The sequence below is a fragment of the Ornithodoros turicata genome, chromosome 3, assembly GCF_037126465.1.
Source record: "Ornithodoros turicata isolate Travis chromosome 3, ASM3712646v1, whole genome shotgun sequence".
Taxonomy (NCBI): Eukaryota; Metazoa; Arthropoda; class Arachnida; order Ixodida; family Argasidae; genus Ornithodoros; species Ornithodoros turicata.
In genome coordinates, this window is record NC_088203.1 from 68,096,056 (window position 1) to 68,123,139 (window position 27,084).

Sequence of the window (27,084 nt, forward strand, 5' to 3'; positions counted from 1 at the left end):
TACACACACAAGCTCCTGCAGGTTCGATGCATGTATATTTTGAAACATGAAAGACAGAGTGCTAAAAATATATCTGAGGTGAAAAATTGAGCAGTTCACTGCAGTAATTCTATCGATTTATTTTCAGCATTTTGGGAAAAATATAGTGATGGCAAGATTACCTGTGTTGTACTGCCAGACCATCTGCTGTTGGAGTTCCATGTCCCAGTTATTATATATAATAGCTGTTTGAGGTTATTACATATTTATTATGCAAGTTTTGTGCCTGTGAGTTCCTGTAAATGTGCTCTGCGGTGATCATACTTGACAGAGAGCTATGCCTGTATAATAACAGTGACTAATGTTCTCCTGCCCATAAACCTATTCCTAGGGTACATCTGCACCCTTGGAACTCACTGGAGAGGCATGTTAGCTTAGCTCAATTGGTAAGGGCCCTGTATCGGTAATACAGAAGATGTGGGTTCAAGTCCTACTACTGGCTAACCTTTCCAGTGACTGCCTTCTTTCATCATTCATTTCTTAGGCACTTGATGCTTTGTATGTATTTGCCTTTTCTATGTGTTCCAGTCTCAGAACATCAACTGCCATGTTCAAAAGAAGTGGAATATGCCTCTGCAATCTGGAACCCATCCCAACATCTCTTAATCGACAAAGTAGAATTTGTACAGAACCGCACGGTTTGTTGCTCGTGATTATCATCCTTTTTCCAGCGTCTCAGCCATTAAAGCCAAACTCTTTCTTACTCCTTTGATTACCAGATGAAAGGTATCAGGCCTGGCATTCTTTCATAAGTTATATCACAGTCACACTCCTCCCCACCCCACTTACTGTCAATATCCTCACAAGTTACTTCCAAGACTTGATGACTCGCACAAAGTACTTGCTCCCACCTACACAAACAAAAAAATTCCTCTACTCTCCGCACCAGCTGATGGTGTCAAACTGGAATGACATTCCTGCCCACATAGCATCAGAACAAAATGTATCGTCATTTATTTCCAAGTGCTATGATCGTTTTCAGATCGAATGAATTTCTTTGTGGTGAGTGAACGAATTTTGTTTGCATCATTTTGGTATTTGTCTTTTTTGGATAAAAAACCTCCCGCATTTATGTAAGTCCCTTCACAAGGGTCTTTAAGTAAACAAATGAAATGAAGAACTTCGTGATACCTTCATAGTTGGAGCATTTTTAATGCATATTTTAAAACAGTGGCTGCTAAAAATGTGTCAGACACCGTTACAAAGGCTGCCGTCTGTATCAGGTGAATCATGATTTTTCCCAGAAGCCCAATAATGTATAACGCTGCATCACATATGCTATTTTGGAGCAATCTCTGCAGACATATTATGAAGATATTATCTGAGTGCCACAATAAACTATATGAACCACATTTCATGTTACATCATCTTCGACTAAAACATGCCTATTTGAGTATTTGAGCAGCCCAAGATACAAAGCTTGGTTCCTCAAGGTCTACATCCTACTCGAACTGGGTGTGCACTTTGCACACAAAAGGAAAATTGAGAATAAAAAAATGGCTAGGAAGCAAGCGAACTGGGGTTTTACATCATGCATGGAAGATTGAGGTTTTCGATAGTCAACTTGTGTAGTGAGCACTTCTGGAGGACTGAGAGCAGGAACCGAGGTCACACACAGGGTAACCTGCATAACAGTGTGATTTACTTCCACATAATGATCATTAAAATACTTGAGGTGCTTAAACGATACTATTTGGGTGCTATCAGACAGTAAGACTTCGAACAACACTTACGACATATTGACTGAATGGGTGGACAAAAGGATTCGTCAGAACAGGGTTGGATTTGTGGTGTGGTGGAATTGAGAGCCCAATGTAATTCTTACTAGGCGGAGCAGGCTGATGAGATGGTGCTTTGTGTCAGGGGTCAGCACAGTGGTTTATCCAGAATCCCAAGGATGGAGGAGTGTTGAAAAAAGTTCGGGGGGAGGGGGGGGTCATTATTATAGTTGCATCATTACCGACATGTGTCTACAGCTGAAATTGCAAGGGCACCCCATGTAGGGGGTACTTCCACCTAGTATCTTGGGTATTTAAAGCATGTAGTAGTTACTATGGGAAAGGCTTTGCGTATCCTGTTCACCGCGCAGACTGGTATAACAATTCTCTTGTTTTTTTTTTCAAGTCTGTGCAACATCCATCTCACGAACTGTTGGTATGTAGTGTACGTATCTATTTCCTGTATGAGACACGCAAGCTTTGAACAAAGCTAAAGCTAGTAGCTAGGACGCCGAGTATTAATTCAGCTGCAGTCTTTCTGAATAAGTGACGAACAATAATGGAAAGTTCAGAAAAACTATTTTGTATTGAAACCAACCAGCATGATTGTGCACGAGACACGTACGCTTCTTACTTGTGAATATGAGCGCTAGGTTCGTGCTGCCCTCGAAGTTCTAAATATATGCTACTTTAGGAGCAGCTCCTTGCAACATAAGCACTCGACTTCTTTCGGCATTATTATGCAATGAACCACTCCGGCCCCTTTACACGGCGCCGTCAAACATGAAATTTACACAAACTGTTCATGTGCTTCATCGTGATGGATGCTGAAAGCTCATCTAACAGTCTGTCGTTGGAACTTCCTCTTAATGCTGAAGTCGACTCGCGGCTCAACCTATCAAAAGCAAGGCCTCCAAACTCTGCTGCACGTAGCAGGTGCCTCTCAGCTGCTGAAAGGTAGCTGAAAAGCTGACTTCTCGACTCCGCTGTGCTTCCGCGTCCATATTGAAAAAGCACCCAGCAATACGGAAGTTGCGGAAATCACCCGAACTTCCGGTGTGGACTTTCCACCAATAAACGTCGCGGGCGTTTGACGTCATACACATGGGAAAACCACTGCATAATAGCTAGAGTTTTGCGCTGATCGCACGAGTTGAGGGCAGAAATCGAAACCGCTTTTCGGCTTCTTGTTTGGAATAGTTTGCGGCCCCGCAGAAACGAAACGTTTCAGTTGTAACCTGGGGGCACCATATAGGTTCGTTATCCATACAAACAAAGACATTGACCAGGTTCTGGTCAGAGACCCTTTAAGTGTTCAGCACACGGCCACGAGAGTGCAATAAAATAAAATATCAGAGCCCTGCTTCTCCCTTCGTATGCCCTCACCATATTGTGCAACGAAGAGGCAGAGAGTGAAGCCGAAACTATGCAAAACTTTGTGCATTTCCATGAGAACACTTGGTCTTGTGAAGCAAGTGGTCGTGGCGAGGCAGCAGTAGACGCTTCCTGAAACGGTTATCTCACACATTTCTCTGACAACCGTTTGCGGTGAGGGTAGACTCGCTTTGATGTTGCAGAATAGGTGACAGGTACTTTCTAAGAATCATGGGAAAATGGTCGACTTCCGGGTCTAAACTAGCAGACGAAGCATGCTATGGGTGCTGGAGGTGGATGCGCCTGGCTCTAGAAGCCTCTTTAGAAAGTGTAAAAACGCGGCTGTCAGAACCACTTCTTCTCTGTGTGTACATAAACCAATTTACCGACAATAAGCACGCACGTGTGTAGTTTCATTGAGTATAACGGCTGCAAAAAGCAACACCTGGCATTGTAGTCCTGAAGGGAACAGTCAGCCATTCACAACAGCCACCCATACTGCTTCTGAAGCGACTGGGAAACCAATTTTAAACACGCAGCGATCACAAAGCACCTCACCTTGAGACGGAAGCGAGGACACTGACGTCATTTCCGCACGAAATTACCGGTGACCTATTACTGCCGATGAACCAGTTAAACCAAGACCGTAAAAAGTAACGGTTCCAATCCTTGTAAGTGTCCCGCTGACCGCTTTTTCTTTTTTCGTTTCTCCCGGAGCCGAATTTCAGCGGAGCTAAACCAGAACCGAACCAATATGCCTGAACCGGAACCGGACCGAAAAAATACTGGTTCGGATCCCTGTCTTTAATGGTGTCGACGTCTGACGACGCTGATCACGACGGTGATGACTTCTATATTCACACGGAATCTGCTGTAACTAGGGTTGCCACCAGGCGGTTATTTGCGCGCTCTGCCGGTTGCCGGTAGGGAGGTGATACCGGCAGCCTTTTCCGGGATTTCTGGCTCAAGACCTTTCATAAGGGCAGTTACGGGGTTTTCCCTTCAACATTCCACTACATCTTGAATAAATCTGGAGCACAGACCTAACTCCGCAGTCACCAGTCACTTTCTTAGTTGTTCATTATGATTATTCAGTGTTATTAATGTTATCATTGTTATACATAACGTCTTGTGTTCGGAGGGGACAAGAGCAATGGTTGTGCAAAGCTGCTGGTGTTGTGTCGAGCCAGCTAGAACGTTCCTCACCGACTTTCTCTTTCCCACTAGTCTTTCCTCCTTTCCCTCTATTCCACCTCCGCCCCTCAGCCGGTATTTTTCGCTCCGAAAGGTGGCAACCCTAGCTGGAACCGAAGAGTCCGACAGGTGGAAGAAAAGGAAGCGCAGTACCCTAACTGCCTTCAGTAATTCTCCAATTAGAAAAATAGTTCTGAAAGATGACAATGGTATCCCATCTAGTGCCCCGGTTGAGTGGCTGTTTAGCGTGGGCAGATATGTTTTCGCAATTCAACGAGGCAAACTCAGTGACGTGAACTTGGAACACCAGTTGCTTCTCAAGTGTAATATGTATAAATAGCACATTGTACATAACCTAAGCTTAAACAATAAAGACTGTTGGTGCCATGTATGTTTGTAAAATCCGCAAAGGAACTGCAACTACTAACTGTAGCTACTAAATGTAGCTTAACGAGTTACTTTTTTCGTGATATAATTGCAACTGTAACTTAGTTACGTTTTTTCTCGAGTAACTGTAGCTGTAACTTCGTTATTTTCATAGTAACTTTTCCCAAAACTGCCACATAGTTACGAACTGTTTTTCATCTTCTTTCTGGCAAACTCGGAAATAATGTCTGATAAGCGAACAGATCCTGGTATTTCTTTTTCGTTCGACAGCATTGCATTTCGCATTGGACTCACGCTTTCTTTCACGATGTTGCACGAAGCGCGGGGTCCGATGCGACTTCACCAGTAGCACATACCTAGAGCCGGCCCTGAGAATTGCTACATCTGGCAGGGCTGTGACTAACACGGAGGTTTCATGTTTCACACTATACTACGCTGTGTGGAAAAATACGTTGATTGCGCTTATGTGAAAACCCTGTACGCAAAGCTTTTACGCGCACACGGTCATTTCTTCACGCTCTGCTTGATACACTTGATTGCACAAAAACTTTCCTGTTGAAGCACACGAAATAACAGGCACGTGTCGATAGGACTTGTTATGTTCTGTTGCCGTCCGTTTGCATACGACGTTGTCATCAAACATGCGTCACGCATAACCAATGAGTTCTTGGGAACCGAAACAAAGCCTGAAGGTTCCACGAACAGATTTGGCACGAGCCATCCTTCCCGTGATTCTGCGCGGCGAGATTCTCCCTTTAAATACGCTACAGGGGGGGAGGGGGTTCTAGAGATCTCTGGTGAACACTTACTGGTGTACCACAATGCTTTTCTTGACACTTGTATGCATTGCAGTGGGAGGTAAGTATACGTTTTCTTTTGTTAACAATTTTATTTTGGAGATAATAAATGGGGTATTTTAGCATTGAGATCTTAGTGGTTTCTCTGAGGTCATACTATGAACTGGGTGGTATTACGTGATGATAACGAGAGGATACAGAGGTAGCAAGCGAGCTGTTGGTATAGATCCATAACTTAAAAACCCGAGACTAGGGGACAAAAAAATGACAAACACAGACTGTCTGTGTTTGTCGTTTTTTTGTCCCCTAGTCTCGGGTTTTTAAGTTATGGATTTACGTGATGAGTTTTTCGACAAAATTTCGCTTTCAACTTGCTTATCACCCCCCACAAGAACACCTCACTCGGCAGTACGAATATTTTACTCTGTTATATGTCATCCTCAACGTTCGAATTTGACTGAGCTAGGATTCCATTTGTTGTGGAAAAACGAACAAAATACGGATTTACAGACTGGTTCCGGAGAAACACGTATTTGGTGTTTTGGAACGGTAATTCACACATTTTATTTTTTGGGTGCTCATAGACATGAATTTTGTTTCTTCTATCGGATGAGACAAGCGTTACACACTTGCTACATGAAATGATTCTTAGACCATTTCTTCGCCACAGTTTCTGGATGATCGCAGCAGGAAATCGTAGTCTTTCAAGAAAGCAACGATATGTTTAGTTTAAACAGTCTATTGAGCCTGTTGGTATATTGCAATGTTCACGATAAAAGTGATAAAAGATACACCCGTATCCCTATGCCATATGGAATAGGGATACGGGTACGCATAGGCTCCAAGATTTCTCCTGTGTTGAGTTGTCTCGTCTCAGCAACAGTAGAGAGGACGGTGAAAGATATTCAAACGGGTATAGAAAAAAAGGAGCTCCGTACGTGGGCGATTATTTGGGTATCTCAAAGATGGATGCTAAGTTCAAAATCAGTTAGTGTCTCTTTACAGGCTGGTGGCCTCTTAGCTCCACTTGACATTTAAAGGAATTGAAGGGGAAAGAATAGTTTCTCGACCGCGTGCCATGATTCGTAGGGGCAGCCGTTTGTGTGGGAAATAGGACCAAAGCTGCAAAACGTGTGTTATGCCGTTCTCTTCCAATATTTTCAAGATTGTTCAATGGAGTGTGGCGTAAGCCGTAATTAAATCCGCAGTAACTAGGTCATAAAGTTATGCGTGTGTGTGTGTTTTGTGTAGCTTTCAAATTCAGTTATAGGTATAGGTGATTGACCGCCAAGTATGGAAATGATTTTTGGGGAAATATATGTTGAAAGCTCATTAAGTTTCTGTATGAGAGGAAAAACTGGGAAAAAGGGGTTAGCAAAGGCACAGACATTGTCATCCCCTAAGTGCATAATTTCACCGCACCATCCTTAGACAAACGTGTGTAAACATAACATAAGCGTAGTGAACTTGAATGTGAACATGTTTGACACAGGTGTGTATGGTTGGGAAGTTAAATAACAACCTACGGCTTACGTCAACGGCCTGTGACACGTCATCCATAGTCAACGCCCGCAAGTGGTCCCGATTTCACCACCTACAGTATAAAATAAGCTACTCCTACCCAATTTATTCACCCAGAAGAAGGGGCCAAGTCGGCTCCGAAATGTCGGGAAACCCGTTTCGTGGATTTTTGGTAGGAGATATCTGTTCGTCCATAAGCATAATGTGCGGCGGTAATAGAAAATTAAACTATCTGCTTCAAAAGGTTAATAAAAAGGGGGCTGAGAATAACGGTGGATGACTGCGGCATCAACCATGAAGTGCGGGCGTCCCTTGCTCCATTGGGTTTATTTACGACATCCCGTTGCCCTGCTGGAGGACCCATGTGTACATCGCACGGGTAGTTCTGTAGACGCCAACCCCAATGAACACAAAAAATGGTATATAAACGACTCAGCCGCGAAGCTGCATGCCAAAGTGCTTTTAACAGGACTGTGATAAGAGCTCGATACCAAATACCGAGCGAAAGCGAAATTTGGGAGGCTTCACTAACCAGGCAAACGGGGGAGAAATGCTTCACTATGACTTCGTTAGGACAGACAACGAGGAGGCAAAAGTTCCTTTCTGCTTAAATACAGCAGAACCTTGTAAATGAAAAATCTTGAGAGCCTTTCATGTGTTTCATAAGCCTAATAAAGCCTTCATAAAGCCTTTCGTAAGCATTTCTTATGTTTCAAAACTATAGTTGATCTAACGGAAGCACGGCGACGGCTGAGACGATCCGACCTCTCTTCAATCTCTTACAAACAAACCAACAGGCACGAGGACAAAGAGTGACCACTACCTCTATGAGTTCTTTACAATTCAACACTGTTTACATACCCCTTCTCAACAATTTGCATGACCCTGAAGTGTATCTTTCGTTCTGAGGAAAGCCTATCACCACTTCCGTAAAGTTCACAAATGGAAAAGTAGTGGCGAATTATCTGGTCGTTGTAGCGCAGAAAACATTAGCTTTTTTGTGCAACGTGCATAGCGTTTCGTTGGCCGTTCCATTGCGTCTTCTGTCGCTTATGCGCTGATCTAGAGCACTGCACGGGCCGCATTCTTAGGCCCGAGCTAGGCTCGGCGGCTCCATACCTGGCCCAAGTCCGAATAATTTCTAGGTCCTGCGGTATAGGCCCGTCCCGAGCCCGAGACATTTACAGGGTACAGGCCCGGCCCAGTGTCGCGCGCTATAAAAGTTGATCGCGGCTAACTAACAGTGGCGTAACAGAGGCATTGTGGTTAAGCCCGATTCCAGCCCAGGTCCGTAAAAAGAAGGCTTTACCCGGCCGACGGGCCGAGCTGGGTACGGGCTTTCGGGTAAGCCCGAGCCCGTGCAGTTCTCTACACTGATCAGCTAGAGCGCGGATTTTCATGCAAATGCACATTTTTTTTTTCTTTGTCGATATGGTCCTGCACGTGGGCAACGAAAGACGGCTTTTGATCCCTGTTTGGGGCCGATTACGATGATTTTATGTTGCATATAAAGGGCAACCTCCATGGAGCGAATGTACAGCGAAAAAGCTGCGAACTTCGCTCAGCGTCGGACGCCCAGCGCGTGGCGTCAAAAATGTCAGGGTCCGCCGCCGATCTGCCCATGCCAGATATTTTCGCCCAGCGTCCGCGATTCCGGAAGCGTCAACTGCAGATGAACCAATCAAAGTGCTCTTCCGCTACGAATCTAAGCCAGATCGCCTGCACGTGGTCGTCTGCTCTCGTGAATCGTCGTCATCGTCCTCTTCTTGCAACTGGATGCTGTCGTCTGCTCGCTGTTTCGCCAACTGCATCGTTAGAACGTGAGGCATTCCCTGCCAAGAAACATGTTTTCCTTTCGCAGTAGTGAATATGCCTTTCGGTACGTTACTGGGCGCATCTTTCCAGACAGTTGTTGGATTTAGTTGCAAAATTGCAAGTTGCTTAGTTGCACTAAGCTTTCACCTTATACCCTGGCAACAGTGACATCACAGCATGACTTCCCGACGCCGTCCGCTGGTTTTTCGCTCCATGGAGCTGGTGCCGGCGAACAACTGGCGGCGGAACGCGCGTGGCAGTCTGCCGCGCGAACTTCGTTGCAAAAATTCGCTCCATGGAGGTTGCCCTTAAATGCATATATTGCGCGTTAATGCACAATTCGCATAAAATGCATATTTCCTACAGAAATGCATAAACAGTGCATAATTCGGCGCATTTGCCGTTAGTCAGCCAGGATAGCCTGATGTGGGGGTGTATCCTGTTGCCAACTCGTAATAATAAAACTTTTGAAATCCACGCTAAGAAATCCAACCTTCTGAAACCGACTGAAACCGGCTGAAACCGACGCCGTCAAAATAATTTACATTACCTCTTATTTTTACCTCTTACATTACCTCTTACATTTAAAAGTAGTTGTACGGAGATCAACCAAATTTTCGCGGCGCTACGGGAGTTGAAAAATGTATGGGGATTCCCATAGAGCGTTGGCGGTGATGCACCGCCTTAAGCATGATTTCACGTGAGAAAGTCAGTGTGGAAGCGGGTCACGCTGCAGAATAGCGAGTCCTTATGCAATTCTGTGTCGAATTCAGAATATCTCTCAATTATTCATTAATTTAATTAAGTTATAGGCGTAAATAACTACGCGTGTGAATACTACGAAAACAACGCTTCAGCGGTTCGCCCGTTCGGCTACCATTGGGAACGAGGCTATCTCACAAAGTGGAGTAACGACGGAGCCGTGTGTATCGTATGGTGTTGCGGATAAAAAGGATAATCGCTGCAAGCTCTAATAAAGCATATGTTTCTTCTGGCGATTTCTTCAGGTATTTTTCAGACGTGTAACGACTTGGTGTGCTAACTGGTGTGCAACTCATGAAGGAATTCATGGGTAAAGTGACATTGATGCAGTCGTAGTTGCTGTGGACATGAAATCGGGTAGAGAAAAATGTCCAGGATGAGCAACATATAAAACGTACCGCAAAACTGCTGTGTCAACCATTTGTCACGACGGCAATAACGTAAACATTATGTAAACGTCTCTTGCTTTCCTCGGCCTCCGCCTATACGAAGAACCGCTAATGTTATCTTTGATAAGAGCCGCGAAAAGTGGTTCAGCAACGTAAAACTGTGCCGGGAACACCGTCGTAGGAGGCAGGTGTTTAATTAGATCACAGTGAAAGATCGCAAAGGACTGTTACTGGTCATGGAGAAAGCAGACCTCGTTGACCAACAGACCAATGGATTGTACAAATTGTCTTCCTGTGAATGGACAACTGACATTTCCCTCTCGTCTATACTCAGAAATTTTGACCCAGAGCTTGGTTTCTGGATGCCACAAAACACTTCTCACCAAGATGGTGCACTGTGACACTTGGAGTGTGACTCAATGGGGCATTTACAGCTCAGTGGCATTACCACCCAAGGGAAGTTGACTGTCTCTGATGCTGTCACTGCAGTGCTGTAGAAGGAAGACCCAGAGCATATTCTTCGTCATTGCCCACACTACCGAGCTTTCCAAGCTGCCATTTTCGGATATCTTAATAATCTAGACTCCTACCCTCCCTCTAAAATTGCTTGGCCTATGGCTAAATCGAGCCCACGAATGCCTGCCTTCAAAGCTCTTTCCTCAGCGTTTGCAGCAGCTTTCAAAGCTCTTTTCTCTCTCCCATTTTGACAATTTTGGACTCCATGGGACATTAATTCCTTCCTCACACTAGCAGCATCTATTGGGTAGAGTGTTGACTGTGGCGATGAAACGCCCTGTCCATCTCAAAATAAAGTTGATGTTGGAACGATTAACCCCATTTCTTATAACTTTCTTAAACAGCACCTGCAACTTGTACGAGGTGGTTTAAAACACTCTTATAATAACTACGTGTTCTGTGAAACCTAGGAATGCTGGTATGTGGGTGTAGTGGCTAGTTTGCCACAGTACCACAAATAGGAACACAAATGGCTGATAAATCTGTTACAGGATCTGGGCCAAGAGGATGAGCACTTTGAATGATGACAATTTTTAGTACCATGCAGAGGAAGATAGGCAGTAGTTAAATGCAACTCACAATTGCCAGACCTTCATGCTAGCACTCGATTCTTTTTAAAAACTTTGGTTGGTGATGTGATGAATGTTTCGGTGACTTCCGTACACTCTTAACTCGGTACCCTTTAGTAAAGGGTAAAAAATCGCAATATTTTACCCTCTATTTCAGAAGCTACCAGGTACCCTCTGAGCAGTACCTTTTATAAAAGTTACAAGGAAACCCACTAATTAGAGGTTACGGCCTTCAATCCAGCACCTGCCCGTAAAGGTTACGCCAACGTGCGGCTTTTTATACAGGATGTTTATTTTTATTCGCAACAGAGTAGCGCTCATTTGGCAGGTGGGTTATGTGAATTTTTGCTAATTAATCGATCCGTAGTTACAAACACATGCGTCAGGAAATGTCGGAAATGTTTGTAACTACGGATGGGTTAATTTGCGAAAATTAACATAACCCACCTGTCAAATGAGCGCTGGTGTGATGCGAATAAAAACAAACACCCAGTGCGTGGGATATGGACAGACCTTTACAGAACACACCAAGGTACCAAAATGTACCAGCAGAAAAGGAGATCTTGAACATATGTACACTACAAAAACAGAAGTCTGTCGAGAGGTGACACATTGTGCACAAGTGCGATTCTGATGTGAGGAGAAACCATGGTCGCTTTACCATGTATGTGGAAAAAAGAACTATCTTCTAAGTGAGAAGCAATGCATAAAAGTGCGAAGAAGCCAGCGAGTCAAAACAACTGACCAATGTTTGCTAAGATGAACAGACCCAACGAAATGGAGAATTGCAGCAGAAAAAAATTTATTCCACATTCGTGTTGCAGAGGAGAGCGCAAATGGCAATACAGTATTACATAAAACGCACACAACTTTGAGAAATATGAGTGTACAGTAACGCAGGAGTCACTACATTACTGCGTTATCAACGTTGGAGGCGCTCTGGGACGAGTTTGTGAGGTACTGCATTGCGCTGGTGACGGTATGTGAACCTGCATGTGGGATCCTGGGAACAAAAGTTTGGGCAATGAGAGTAACATTTACGGAACTATTCAAATCCGTACAAAGCACAAGCTATAAAGCAGCATAAATGCGGGAAGGCGTTCACTCCGCGATTGAGTCTTAGAATATCGTAAGAATACAACAAGTAGGAAGCTGCGAATTATATATCTCGATGCATATATCCGCAGCTCGCAAAATGCACGCCGGTTAGAGCTGAAAAGTAGCAAGCGTTAGTGGCGTTCATATGCAGGACCGCAAAACGCTTGCCATAATCACAACAAACATGCGCTAAGAGCTCTTGCTATCAAAATAACGCACGCACCTACCACAAAATGTACACTTACCCAGTGTATGAAGTGTGTGAATTAGTGCTGCGCTGGTGACGTTCGTTTTCGGTTATATATTCTTTGCAATCTTCGCACTCACTACACTTTCCCCTGAGAACACCGAAAATATCCTTGTTTGCAAGCGACATCTAGCTTTTCCGTTGTTCCTGACGATACTATGATAAACGCGAGGAAAAAAACTGATTAAAACAGGTTACACTTGTTAACGGACGGACGACGAGCGTTAAGCGTTTCAAGGAAACCGCTCTCAGTGTGGATAGACCTAGACCACGCTCGGCTACGCAGCGAAATCGGAAATCTTGGTGGTTGCGGCATTGACAATGGTTTTCCACCCTTTAGAAAGAAACATACTATCAGTATTCCAGACTGCGAACTTATAATCTGTGTTCATACCGCATTGATAACATGTAGTCGACGTATAGATGACGCTGAAACACATAAAAAATAACAGCGTAGATTCGCAACTGTCGTCTCGAATGGGAGGCTGAAACGTGGCATTATGCTGAAAAACAGAAGGAAAACAAACGATAAGAAACTAACAAAGAAATTATCATTGGAGATTTCGCTTAGAAGGTACAGTGTCGGAGTAGAGGGTACATTTATAAGTTACAACAAGCTGTTTTTGTTTTTTCCGAGATGTAACTTCTATTCGTGTTGTAAAGACATGACCTTGGTCGCTTTTAACCTCTAAATATACGTTACAGTGGTGTAACCTATAAGAAATCTCGAAATCTACGTCTATATAGAAGTTACATGTTTCTAAAAGTTACAATAAAAGGTACGGGTTTAAGAGTGTAGGCCCGGTTTCACCAACTCTAGTTAACTGAATCAAGATCAAGGGCTGCCAATTCTTGAACTTCACACACACTTCTTTTTTCAATCGGTGATGTGGTGAATGTTTCAGTAATAATAACTCCTGTAGTGAAGCAGAGAGTTTAATGAGAGTCATAATGTTGCCTTTGTGTTCTGGTGCCGTGCAATGGTTTTTCAAGAGATTCAAACTACAAAAGCGGTTAATAATAAATAATTTATTGGCATAACTATTTATACATACTTACATACATGTTCCGGACAGCACTTAAAAAACTCAATATAATATAAATGTCATCATTACGTTGGTAGACAGACTGAAACCGAAACAAATCGGTAGGGGAGGGCTGGGTTCCACGAATGGGCACTTGTTTGCTGCCTCCTCTTGAAAGAAAAGTAGGACCGAAAGTCGCGTGCCCATTCAGAGACCACTGTAATCCCCTTAAGAGCATGCCTTTGATGTGCGACCTTGTCCGCCTCTAGATTTGAGCGTAGCTCAACTGTACCAAATTTGTGGCGCTGTTGAACAGTATGATGTTATTTGTTTACAACCCCAGAAGAGATCTATTGATGCAGCAGGATATAAAGCCCATATACCACTGTGCAGTTATATCCATTTTCTTAAGCTCTCTGTGTTTCCTGTGCTACTTCTGCAGCTGTCCTGGGGGAGACTCAACACACAATTTGGGAAACAGTACTTATTTCGCGCCCATTCACCATACCCAAACCACAATATGACAATATGTGTTGCTTGTTCGTTCAGCCTCTTACAAACTTATTTATACATACTGCAGCCATTATCATGGCTATGGCAGTAGCAAACAGTCTGCAAAGATTTGTTCAAAGTACGATGTCCCTTTTTCCACTACCAGTAGCATTCTGTTTGGCAATTGTAGAAGGCAAAAAGCTGTACTTAAAAACGTTGATACCTGAACAGAGGGCACAATATCCAGGTGATGTGCACAGCCTAGTGAAGAGGATCCTGGGAGGACAAAGTATGAATCCTCTAAGCTGACCCTCAGCATACTGTTTAGTGATAAACCTAATAGCCTTCAACTGAAACATTTCCAAACCGTTTCCAAGGTACTTTGTACAAGGGTTTTGCCAGTATGGGGTATGCCAGCAGCGTAGTGTCTGCGAAAGGTAGCTTTCGTGTGCACTTAAAGACGACAATTTTTTTACGAGCCTCAGAAGACACGTAACTAATGTGTAATTTCCGCTAAAGATCGGAAGAGAGGGGCACACCTAAATACCAGAAACCCTAAACCCAATTAATAGTAGGACAAAAATTACAAGGGAATATATTTAGGTTAGTCTTGTTCACAAAAGAAAACATTGCACATCTGCAAAGTTTATCTGTAGTTGCCATGGCCTACATCAATCATAAACACTGCGAACTATTCCGGGGTGCGTCGCTCGCGCAATCGAGTCGTTTGCAAGCGACAGCACGTGGTGTGTGATGACATCGAACGACGGCGCCGAGAATTTAGTACCCTTTGCTTCCAGACGAGCCGCGCGTGAACGATCCTGTCGTTTGACCGATGCGCACGCTCGTTCAGCGGGGAGAGCTCAGCAGAAGGGAACGTGAAAAAAAGCAACTTTTAACACGAACTACCAGAAGACGACTGCCGCCAGGCAGGTTCCGACCCTCATAAGCTAGCAGCCTGTGTAATGCTTCTTTTTTTTTTTAATACGTTCTATAGCGGCTTCCCGCTCTAGCAAATTTTTGCACGGCTGACAGTGAATACATGCAGTGAAAAGCAGTCGGAGGTGCGAAAGGCCAAGGCAAAGGAACCACTGACAACTTCCCAATCCGTTGAGCATCTACAACATGTAGTTCCGGACCACCGACGGTGTCGGTAGGCGAAGCGATCGAGGCGGCGGGAACGATACCTGCCACTTTTGGTATTTCGGGTTACGTGTAACGATCGCGCGCTTGGGTTATTTACCATCGTTCAGCCCGTCGACGTGTTCAACGTCACTGTCACGTGCATCGCAGGTGACGACGACAAAGCGATTGCGCGAGCGCGTTTGCAAATATCACTTTGTGCAGTTGAAATAAAAGCAAATATAGGCAATAAAAGACGACGAAAAAAAAAAGAAAAAAAAGAAAAGGTGTGCTTCTTCTTTTCGCATAATTTCCTCTATCTGCGATGGATTCACCGGTCACATCCCACCTTGGAGCAGTTTCACATTATGCTCGACCAGTGATGGGCAGTACTTGAAGTACCAAGTACTCAAGTAGTACTTTAAGTACATTTCTGTGTACTTGTACTTTACTTTCAGTACATTTTAAATCGTGTACTTTGTACTGTACTTAAAGTACTTTTTTCCGAGTACTTTCCCATCAAGTACTCAAGTACCCAAACTTGGACTCCAGACAAAAAATCACAAAAGAGTATCAAAAATGCACCCTACTAAAAGCGCTAACATGACAACAAGAAAACGAGAACACACAGATAGCGCGCTATCTGTGTGTTTTCGTATTCTTGCCGTCATTTTAGTGCTTTTAGTGGGAGCAGTACCAAGAGTCCAGTCTGACATTTTACCAAATAGGATTTTTGTGCTGTTAAAGAGCATATTTGTTGAAGCAGATTTATTGTTGAGAGGCTTGAGATGTTGAAAAAGTATCAACGCTTCTATGATTATGTAAAACGAATGGAACGCACACATTATGACATTGCAACCGACAGCACAATGACTTGGGCAATTGTCATTTCAGTTCTCCCAATGCAGGGTTCTATGCTTTTTTTATATTGTTTCCTTCATTGGCAATTAAGAATCATTTTATATCACAATGTGTGATTGCATGACAAGATGAACAATCTGAAAGACACACATGTTTTAATTTTTACATTTTACATTTTTTTAATTGGTCACATAGATTACATTGCTGCAGATCACAGTCGTATAAAAATGATGGCTTACATTGTGCTTCATCCTTTTTTAAGTTCATATTCACGATTTAGCAGGCTTTAGAGCATTTGTCAAGAATGCTCGCTATAGTTTTGCAAAAAAAGCAAGACACAGATACTAAACACTGAAATGCAAAGTGGTACAAATTAAATTCGCAATGTACTTGATGAATACTTGAAGTACTTTGAGTAGTACTTTGTACTTTACTTGAAGTACATTTGGAATTGGGTACTTTGTACTGTACTTGAAGTACTAATGACGCCAGGTACTTGGTACTTTACCTTAAGTATAATTTTGAGGTACTTTGCCCATCACTGTGCTCGACTATGTGGGTAAGCACCGTAATCTCTTTACTGGTGGGCCGTCCGCTGGCTACACATCGCAAGACAGAAATAGGGAGTGGTGCGAGCTGGCTGCACGTTTGAACGCCAGCGGTGGTGCAGTGAAACCCGTCGAGAGGTGGAGAAAGGTGCGTAAATTAGTATCATATGCGAAGGACCAACAAAAATCTCAAAATTCGCGGCAGCAGTGACGACTGCAATATCCGACTGCTTGATTGAAGTTTTGTTCAATGGGAACTTTTAGACGTGGACCGACTGGAAAAGCGCCACCAAAGCCAAGGCAGCTCCCATCTCACACCACACGCGGGGGACGGGAGGAGGTCCTTCCTCCGAAAGAATCGCTTTCTGAGCTGGAGGAGCGGCTCGCCTCTGTGATAGGACAAGTGGCTACGACCGGCATGCAGGAGACTCGGGATACGGGCACCGCCGGCCTCGGAGTCCGCATCAACGGTCATTTATATGGTACCGCCCGAGGCCGCTTCTGCCTCACAGAGCGATGAAGGCAGGTCGACCTGTACATAGGTCCCGACCGCGTTGGCCTTAGTAGCAGCCACGCGAAGTAACTTGCAGCCATCTCCGTTTAATGCTCTCGGCTAATCGACAGGCCAAACGACTGGGTCCGAGCAGTCGCTCGTGCACCGAGACACAGCCGATAGCGTCGTTCACAAGCGACACGTTTAGAAGGCAATGAAATACCAAATACATGGTGCCGTCGTTACGTGACATCACGCATCACGTGCCATCGGTTGCAAACAACTCGCTTGCTCGTGCGGTGCACCTCGCGATTCAAGCACGCCGGAATATCAAAAGTTGCATGGGTCGTTCCCAAAATGTCGATCGAGAGCGAGCGATCCTCGTCTACCGACAGTGTCGGTCACGCGCAGTCTGTAGCTCGGAACAGAGACCGAGTCTTTCTCTCCCGTAACATATCTCAGCAGATGCAGCATGTCATATAGGTAACACAATTTTGGCACAGTATTTGCTTGATATATCCAACAAGCAGGGGTATCGAATCTTTGTGCCAAAATGGTGTGCCATGTGTCGGTGTAAAAACGAGTCGCTTAGATGGAATAGGTATTGCACCTTGATGTTGAATGCAAGAAGTTACAATGTTTGACAACATATATGTCATGGGTTAAATAGAGAAGTATATCATACACATCAGAAGAATGCCAACACTTCAGTGCTTTACATTTACCTGTTATTCCAATGTTTACTCTCCCTTCTATTGGAGTTATGTATTTCAGCCTCATTTTTGTATTATTGAATTTTAATTTGGCAATTCTTTCACATACCTTGTGATAGACAGGTTAGCAATGTAAGCAGTGTTTATGTGCCTCTCACAACCTGCATCTTTATGCAAAAATACTCCAAAAGCCGGGAGACGACATAACTAGACAAAAAAGTAGAGAACTCCGACTAAACATAACAAAATAACAAGGTTTACTCAGACGTTTCGTCCGTCATGCGACGGACATCATCAGTGCCAAACTGAATGAGAGATTGCACAACCGGTCGCTGTTTAAGGAGATGGGAGTATTGTTCGGGGAGTGTTCCTGTGTCCCCATCTTTGTTCTTTCTTGTTATGTTAAGTTGGAATTCTCTACTTTTTTGTCTGCATTTTTATGTCTGAGGCTGTTTTTGTGACAAGAGGGCAAGGGTGCCGGCAACATGGCACATGTTCACGAAAATGCAGAACCAGACAGACACACACACGCAAATTTACAGTTAACACAGTACCAATCATTTTGTCGTGTCCGTTTTCTGTGTCGTCTGTTCTATTTTTTTTTTTTTTTCATGTGCAGTTTCTGGGTTTTTAGCTCAAGAGCAGTTGCTGTAGAGGATGCTGAAAACATGAGAAGCATACATTTTCTCATTCTCCACATTACGCTGTAAGCAGTGTGAAATACAACTCAAAAATTCAGGAATTTAATGAGGGGAACTTGTCACCAAGATTAGTGTGGGAACATTGCAAAGGAAAAATAATTCTAAACCATAATGGATTCCTGTCCTCTTTGATGGTACAGTATCAGATAAAAGTTATTCAAATAATATTAAAGTAGTAACCGTGCAAATTATCAGACAAACGGTGAAGGTGGCTGCAGTATACTACAATGTGTCACATGTAACAATATTAGTATACCTTATTGTTTCCAAAACTGACACATATGCCTTAGGGAGGCCGCAATGGTCAAAGCGGGGCTTACACCACTTGGCGAAAAGAGAAAGTAGACGAAGCAAACACAATATGCGACAAAACCAAGGAAACTATCTCGCTACAACTGCAATACATTGAAGTTGTTTCACAAAAATAATAGTTCAGTTCAGCGCACAAACACTCGAGAACCGAGCTAACGTGCTTTCCGTCATGTCCGTCGCATTATTTCATGAAGAGACCGTCGAACCTACAGCATACGTCACTTGCGCACAGTAGTATGACATTTATATTATTGTATATGTGTCAGGGCACACACAAGCACACATGCACAGACGAGGAAAGATATCACATATCAGCTGTCGCACACACAGCCATCCCAAATGCTATACCCATCTACGTTGATGCACCCACGAATCCACAGGAAGACCGCCGAGGCTTTCCCACTCGCATTAAGTACCCGTACCTGGGTCTAGGACATTTCGGTGCGGACATTTCGGTGTTCCGCCGTTTCGGTGCACGGACGTTTCGATCACCCACTGACATGTTCTACACTTAGCTGTATTAATAGCACCAGCGGAATTGACCATAACACGTTCCTTCCCTTTATCAAGCTTGCCTGCATCATTTCATACTTTTTTGTGAGCCCCCACCACTTTAGTATTTTGGAATAAAGTTTCACATTCAGAAATTCTGATGTGCGCAGTACTGGCAGGTTATTCCTTACCGTGTTCCCACATTGCCCTACATGTGCGTGAGAGCGGCGTCTCGTAGAATATCCCAGTATTGAACATCTGTGTTTTCTTCATGTTTTTCTTTTTTTTTTTTTGTGGCAAGTTTGCCCTCCAGGTAATTTTTAGAAGTTGTCCTTGGAGAGCACGAGGTCATGCAAAAATCGTGGAGAGGGGGTCTATAATTGGTAGACAGCTGAACTGTGAATCATAAGCACAACTTTTCGGTGGACCAATACGAAAGTCATAATATTTCCAGCTTCGTATAGTCAGTGTGTCGCAGCAACTCACAATTCAACTGCCTCTATATTATCTCCTTTCTTGCAGGGTATTCAGCGGCGGGTGTATCAGCCTTAACGACATGCACCTCTGTAAGTTGCTGACTCATTTTCGGCTGAATTTATTCCCTAATTTATTTTCATTATCGATACATTCAGAAATCCGACTGCAGTTCGAGTCAGGAATGTGTTCCACACTACAACTTCTCGTCAACGAACGCTGGCAACTGCAATCCCGCCTATTACTGTAAGGATTCTCATTTTCATCTTTTCGGCGTCCCTTTGGGCAACTCTTGACAATACGAGGCTCATGCATGTTATTTTGTAGCATTATGGTGCCAAGGGGACATCCGTCGAGCCACGCCCTGATGAGTGTCCCCGAATATTTACTTGCTAGCTCTCTTTAAAGGAGCATTGAGATGGTGGCACATATTTTTAGCTGCAGCATGTTCTGCCACAAATAAAAATGCTCTCCTGCCACAGAAAGACGATCTCAGGTGACCTACAGGGAGCGCGAGAGGGTTCCGCGCACCTACAAAAATCCTTCACTCTTGGGAAGAGAGTGTTGGAGAACGATGGAAAGAGGAGGGTCCGCCGTGAGGTCACCTGTCAGGGCCGATCATGTGACTCGTGACGGGGCCGGCGTAGCTCGAGCAACGCCACCTAGATACCGAAGGCCTGCTTAATGGCTTCTCTCCCTCCTTTGCTACGTGGACACAAAGTCAGGATTCGTTTGCTACCGCGATTCGCAATTCCACGAATTCAAAAACTCGCAAGTGGTTGCAGCTAACTTCGCAAAAAGGTCAACACGAAAATCAGTTTTGAGAAAAATATGGGGATCTTTTGCACTCTATTCTTTTCACCATTTAGTACGCGGGGCCGTTCACAACTCGCAGACGGCAGTGGCTGCCCATGCGGCTGACGGTGGCTCGTCTCCATGGCTACGACAGCTAAACGCATGTTCGTGATTGGCTACGGCCGTTGAAAACACGATTCTGATTGGTTCAATCTTAGTTGTTACGTCACGTCGACGTGTAAGCAGGTTTTCTCTATCTAGATGGTCTTGGCTCAAGCTGGTAGAGGCAGCACATGGGCTGAGAAGAAATAAATAAATAGGAAAATCACGTGGGACCTGTCGACGCCACGGGAGCCGATGAGCCAGCCTTCCGCGGCTGCTTTCTCCGAGCTTCTTCTTCTTCTTGCTTTTTTTTTTTTTTTGTAAATGTGGTTACCTGGTGACAATACACCGCACATTGGAGCTATTTTGCATGATGGCTCCTGACGGGCAGCTTGACGAATGAAACAGGTTGTCAGACCATTTTAAATTATACCTCATTGCTCCTGTAACCTGTACTTTCTGGACTTTGTGTCTGTACTTTCCAGAGGTCATGCAAAGACGTGTACCCATTCTTAGGTACCCAAAGTTGATTAATTTATATTTATAATTATATCGCTGACATTAATGATAGAGAACTTTAATATATGTCCGCCATTCGCTCTAATAACTTGAATTATAAGACAACGCATCTAGTCATACTGCAACGGGATGTGTTTCTCTTCTCGATATCGTTGTCCTGTACTTCGTTAGTACACGTATATAGCGATGTTGGACAAGTATTCCCCGTATCGAATTATACAGGTGGGATGCCCCATATCCATTGTTCTCCCTCTTTTTGTACGCAATCTTATCCAATCTACATTTTCCTCGCTCTGCCCTTGTGATAACCCATGATATAGCGCACAATATAAAAGAGTGATTATTGTTTCTCTGTTCCATAATGATATTTCTTTTAATTACGCAGGTTCTCCAATATCTGGTGGTACCTGCACAGTACGTATTAGCTAATTTACATGTCCCAACACTAGTCAAAATTATTTTTATTATTATGGTTACATTCTTTTCTTACATTACGTTCTTCCATTACATTTCAGCTGATGCGTTACGGTGTAACTGACATAATGTGTTCCGGTGTGTTACGTGTGAAAGTGTGACCCTGAGCAACTGGGCGACTGTGCTATTGAGACGTAGTTCTGCTCTGTTCACGTGACAAAGAGCGGGAGATTCGTTTCCGGCCAAATTATTCTAAGGGCCCAAGAACGTTTCAATAATTTCCTGAGAATAATGTTACAGGACACACACGACGCGAGTTGGAAAACACAGCGATCTGGTCGAGCCGGATCCAAGGAAAACGGTCGGAGACTTTTTTTTTTTATGCAAGGAGAACAATTTTGTATTTGAGTGAAAGCCGAGTAAATGCAGCATTATTTTATCACTTCTGCTGCACAAAGGCAATTACATCACATGATTGGTTACAGCTACGCAGTAAAGCCGCTTCAGTCCGTCTTTTTTTGTTCTAATAGCAATACGGCTTGCTGCCTTGCTGACCTCTCTCCTTTTTCTTCTTTCTTTCTGCCAATAAATTCTCCCGTCTTTTCTTAACAACAGTGCTGGAAGGGTGGCCGCACATGAATTTCAAAAACGTTGTCTGTACAACGAGAAAGTCATACAGGTCATTCAAACGTATCGCAAAACATGGCACAACCTGAATGACAGCTACATTTGCAGCTGCTTTCACCAAAATTTGCAACTTGTTACAAGTTCTTTTCCCAAACAAAGTAACTAGTTGCAGTTACTACGTAAGAATAAATATCAGTCGAGTTGCCACGAACTCTCTTTCTCCGCTGCACAGGGTTCTCTGTGCCGTGACTTTTAAAGCGCATTTCTGGAGGCACACACAAATTAGCTTCTAGCTAAGGCATCGGTCTCATATCATCCTGCTGATGGCGATGTAGCCTGTTGCTACAACTTTAGCGAATGTATGAAAACTAACATGGGCTATTTTTGGTGGAAAGGGATATGATATTTATTAGCCAGGTTAAGAAGCACATAGACCATCGTCATGCATCGAGTTGTTGTTAAGCGCATAAAAAAATCAGAGTAAACTTTTCCGCGAACGCTCAAAACACGTCTGCATAACGCGCACTGATCCATTCGTACTTGTTTTTCAGTGCTTGAACAGCGGCTACGATTGCAGGAAGAAGGCCTGTCCAAGCTCACCTTATGAATGTATGGAAACTTTTATTATGACAGTTTGCAATCCAGTGTATAGTATCCAGCGGCGTACCAAAAAAAAAAAAAAAAAAAAAAATCGGGAGGGGCTTATCGGGGAGTTTACATTGGGGGGGGGGGGGGAGATTTCACCCTGTTCCCTTCTCCCAAATGCACTTCCAAAACTAGACGATACGATAAAATTAGACGATATTGGGGAGGGGGGGATTTGAGCCGTCACCACCCATCTTGTGGGAGCTTAGTAAAGCTTGGGACGCTGTGTATCGTATATTGCTAGTTTTCAGTTTTCCTTCGTTTACTGCCGTTTTAGCTGAACGTGTTTCGGGTGTCCTCCGTAAATGCCAGGCCGAATCCTTCTGGACAGGTGAATCGTCATTGCAAACATCAATGTGCACGCGACCATAAAAATGATGGCGCCAAACAGCTTGTGAGAAACTCGGTTGCTGTTTCTGCGCATGGTTTTCCTTCTTTTATCGATCTCGGACATTAGTTTCATTTGATATATTTGCAGTGAAACATAAAAATTTGCAAATGAGGTCTCGTACTGCGGAGCCCTCCCAAATATGTGATAACAACACATGCGCTAAGCCTATCAGTAAACATAGCGTATTAAGTATTACGCGTAGTATATAGCCTATGTGACAATTGTTTATACATTTCTTGCCAAGGCCACTGGTATAGACAATGCCTGCCCAAACGCAGATTTTTAGTCTCACAAAATAGGTAAATACTTTAATACCTTTCAGGTGTTGTGATCGAACACAAGGATACCAGGTGCGGAGGTGCGAACGTAAGTTCATTACAACTTCCGTTAGGGCAACCCTACGTCATCGGTCACGTCACCAAATTAACCTTCTTGGTACTTCAATACCCGAAAAGCTTGCACAAACAGTGTATTGCACTTGGCTGCGAATACGTTTTGCTGGCTGTTATTCGAAAACGTATTTAAGAACCGAATCGCAAAGCTCCTCTTTTCTCTTTTTGTGGTATCATTTGTAAAAGAAAGCAGCCATGAAGGAGGACCGGGTGTTCTTGATGTACACCGACAATAGCTCTAGCCTTACTTAGTCATCTTGCTCATACACATTAACATTGTCCCATTTTTCACTCTTCTCAATTGCTCACAATAAAATGTCTGACGAATCATGCTGATGACATTACCGTCAACACTCTGGACTTCCTTTGGAGCACCTTAAAAGCCTTATTCTTCGATCTACCTTGACTAACACTTTCCCATTGTTGCCTGGGAAGCAACATGCAGAAGAATCCGAAACGTCTTTCGTCGGCTCTTTACCGTTAGTGTTCTTTTCGTAGGGTCCCGTCTGCTCCAGTAGCCAGGTATGCGGTTACGCCAGCACAGGTGTCGTCTGCATTACTTGCCCCTGCTATGGTACTCACACTGCGCAATGTATGTACCTCACGTTTCTAACGACTTACTACGTTATTGGTATTCGTCAATATTGTTTAATTTTGAAGCGCTGTGGAATCGAAGAAGAAGAAACATTCCAAAGCGAGTTGGTGCAGCTATTTGTTGCTAACATTCCCCGGAGTCTGGGTAGAAGTGCCCAAAAACTGGTTGTAGTGGGTCATTGCCATGCACCCTGCCTGCTGACATGGCGGCATGCTGGGGGAGCCGGGGGGTGGGGGTGGAGGGCTTCCAGGGCCAGCTTCACAGAGGCCGCCTTCGAGAGGCCTTCCTAACACTTTGCTACGCGACACGTTGACTCTGCTAAATCTTCTCCGACTGGATAAGTTGATACACACTGCCTATTAGAGATGCGCAATCAATTGCCGTATGCAGCGGCTTCAAAACGTGTCCTGCCATTCAAATCATTCACTCACCGCTAATTCACTTTCTCGTTAATTCACTAGCCAGGAACGAAGTTGGTTTAGTTATTCTTGTTACGTATAGAAGCCGTACGTTGCATGTCCACGATAAAAGCTGCTGTAAAGTGTCAGTTATTCTTCATAATGTTCTTTGTCACCCTGTAAAAGTCCATAACTCCTCATAAATCAAGAAATTCATAACTAGCTCAGAACACTCATCAATATGACAAGGACGAACTGTGCAATATACAGGGTGTTGCACGGGAGAGTGACCCCTAATTATTATTTAAAAAATCTACGTGAGATAAAAATCGGAAACCTTCTGCATGACACTTGTGAAGGTTTTTGCCACACAAACAGAAGTTTTGCACGAGTGTATCATTAGTTTGGCTAAGTATCTTCATTGAACTCAAAATTTTGCCAAGGGAAGTAACGTTTTTTTGCGTTAATTAGGCAATCCGCCGCCACCACATGCTATTCCAATTGTAATTTAAAGTTTCTTCAGCTATTCTCCAATTATTTGCCACCCGAAAACTCGCATCTCTGCAAGCGCCTTTTCGGATTTCGCAGTGCCCGGACTATCGGCACGGCCCGAAGACACACCCACTTCGCAACAGAAATAGCGTGAGAAAAACAGAAACAAAAAAGAGATGGCGTGGACCGGACGCAATCTGATAAACCTATTAATTGAGTTCCTCTCAACAGATAAAATGAACCAAACAAAAAAGGAGGCACCAAAAAGGGGATAGACCTGGCTTCTTGCTGTTTTCTGTGTTGTCCATTTCTCCTCCCCATACTTTAGCCGGGGCAACTGGACCAAGCTAAAGCCGAGCGTGCGCCTGTGCGAGCGATGGCTTTTCTGGCGATTGTTACGCGTTTTTGGGTGTCATATTTTTGTGGAAACATTGTAAAAGATCCTGTATTTGTGACTGAAATGGTGTGTTGTAGCCATGGGTTTTCTAATTAACACAAAAAAAGTTACATTTCCTTGGCAAATTTCTGAGTTCAATTAAGCTAATTAGACTAATTAACGAGGTACACTCATAGAAAACACCTGTTTGGGTAGAAAAAAAAAACCCTCACAAGAGTCGCTTAGAAGGTTTCCAATTTTTTATCTCACATAGATTTTTTCAATGATTATGAGTCACTCTCTCGTATATTTCTAGTCCATACCTTCACGTTCAAACGAGCAACCCGTGGGGCATCTAACTATTGGTTGCGCCACTTATTTTCAGGTGCCACCAAGACTACACCACCAGGATCTTGCACCGACAGCGTCATTTTAATTCAGCCCGATGGGACCTACACTTGTGACGGGTGTGCATCGGCTACTTCTGTCTTGACAGCCTGATGGATACGAATCCAATGTCAATTCTAGGATTATTCTAACCGAGACTTAACTGCGGAATGCGTTTTGTATAAATGAAGGTGACTGACTTTCTGGTGGACTGGTGTCTTCAATAAGAGGACGTCTGAGTCCTTCTCATGCGGTGTGTCTCGTTTTCTTGAGTATTATAAATCGTAAATCATTCGTTACTTTTATTTCATGCCCTCTTTTTACCTTGGCCGCGTCAAAGGGAAGGTCACGTTAAATACAATAGCGATTATTCTGACATGCAACAATGTAGAAATTGTCTTGGTGATGACATTCATGAGGCATAAATTCCCTGTTTTGCCAAGTTTTTATACCAATGAATTTTCAAGAATGATGTTTTGCCAGCGTCAACTAGGCAGAGACGTCCACGAAGAGCAGCATAGAGAACCCCTCCGAATTGACGGTGTACCGTTTGTATACCAGGATACCACGCAATAGTAATGCATTACCATACGCATTTCAGGCAGATTATTAATTACTATTGCACTTTCTATAGAATGAAGACAATTCTTGAGCCGTTTGCAGCAATGGTATCGCAATCTGGAAGAGCGCGCGAGCGCGTTGTCGCACTCGTTGTAACACTCATCACTTCGTATGGACCACCATACGAAGTGATCCGTGTGGTATATGACAGTTCTGAACAACGTGTCCAGTCTTATGACTACCGGTTGAGGAGGTAGCTCTGGCGGCTTTCCTAATCGTTCATTGAGGAACCTCGAAAATATCGAGCCTTAAACGCCGGTGTTTTCGAGAGAACTGCTTTCGCATTGATTTCGGTAAGACAGGCAATAATGCTTTGGTAGTCTTCAGTGTAGTCTACCTTAGTTAACTAGACTATCTGTACGAGTTGAGGCGCCGAGGGCTTTCCGTCAGGACGAGGCACTGTTTTTACGATTGCAGGGACGAAACCTAGTTTCACTTTATTGCATCTTATTTTTTCTTCCGCGTGCTCAAACAGGATAAATGATACGAAACTACACGCAGTCCTGATAAATTCTGTTTTACTGATTCCATACACCTTGGTCAACTGCGCAATAAAGTCTGGCTGCTCGTTTCTAGTGCAATCCACAACGGACAATGAACACAGCGGTTTAAAAAGAAAGCAGGCAGGTATAAAAGACGCAGAAAAAAATCTTGCCACGGTCACTATTCCC

General features: G+C 43.8%; 1 protein-coding gene across 1 annotated transcript; it reads left to right on the plus strand.

The window, feature by feature from the left end:
- Positions 1 to 5,505: 5,505 nt before the first annotated feature.
- LOC135387250 (uncharacterized) lies at positions 5,506 to 25,992 on the plus strand. The gene is made up of 8 exons (XM_064616537.1): positions 5,506 to 5,570; positions 19,708 to 19,751; positions 19,818 to 19,905; positions 21,461 to 21,489; positions 22,668 to 22,725; positions 23,475 to 23,518; positions 24,043 to 24,136; positions 25,791 to 25,992. Exons 1-8 carry the CDS (start codon positions 5,534 to 5,536, stop codon positions 25,904 to 25,906), a joined length of 510 nt encoding a protein of 169 aa, XP_064472607.1. The 5' UTR covers positions 5,506 to 5,533; the 3' UTR covers positions 25,907 to 25,992.
- Positions 25,993 to 27,084: the final 1,092 nt, after the last annotated feature.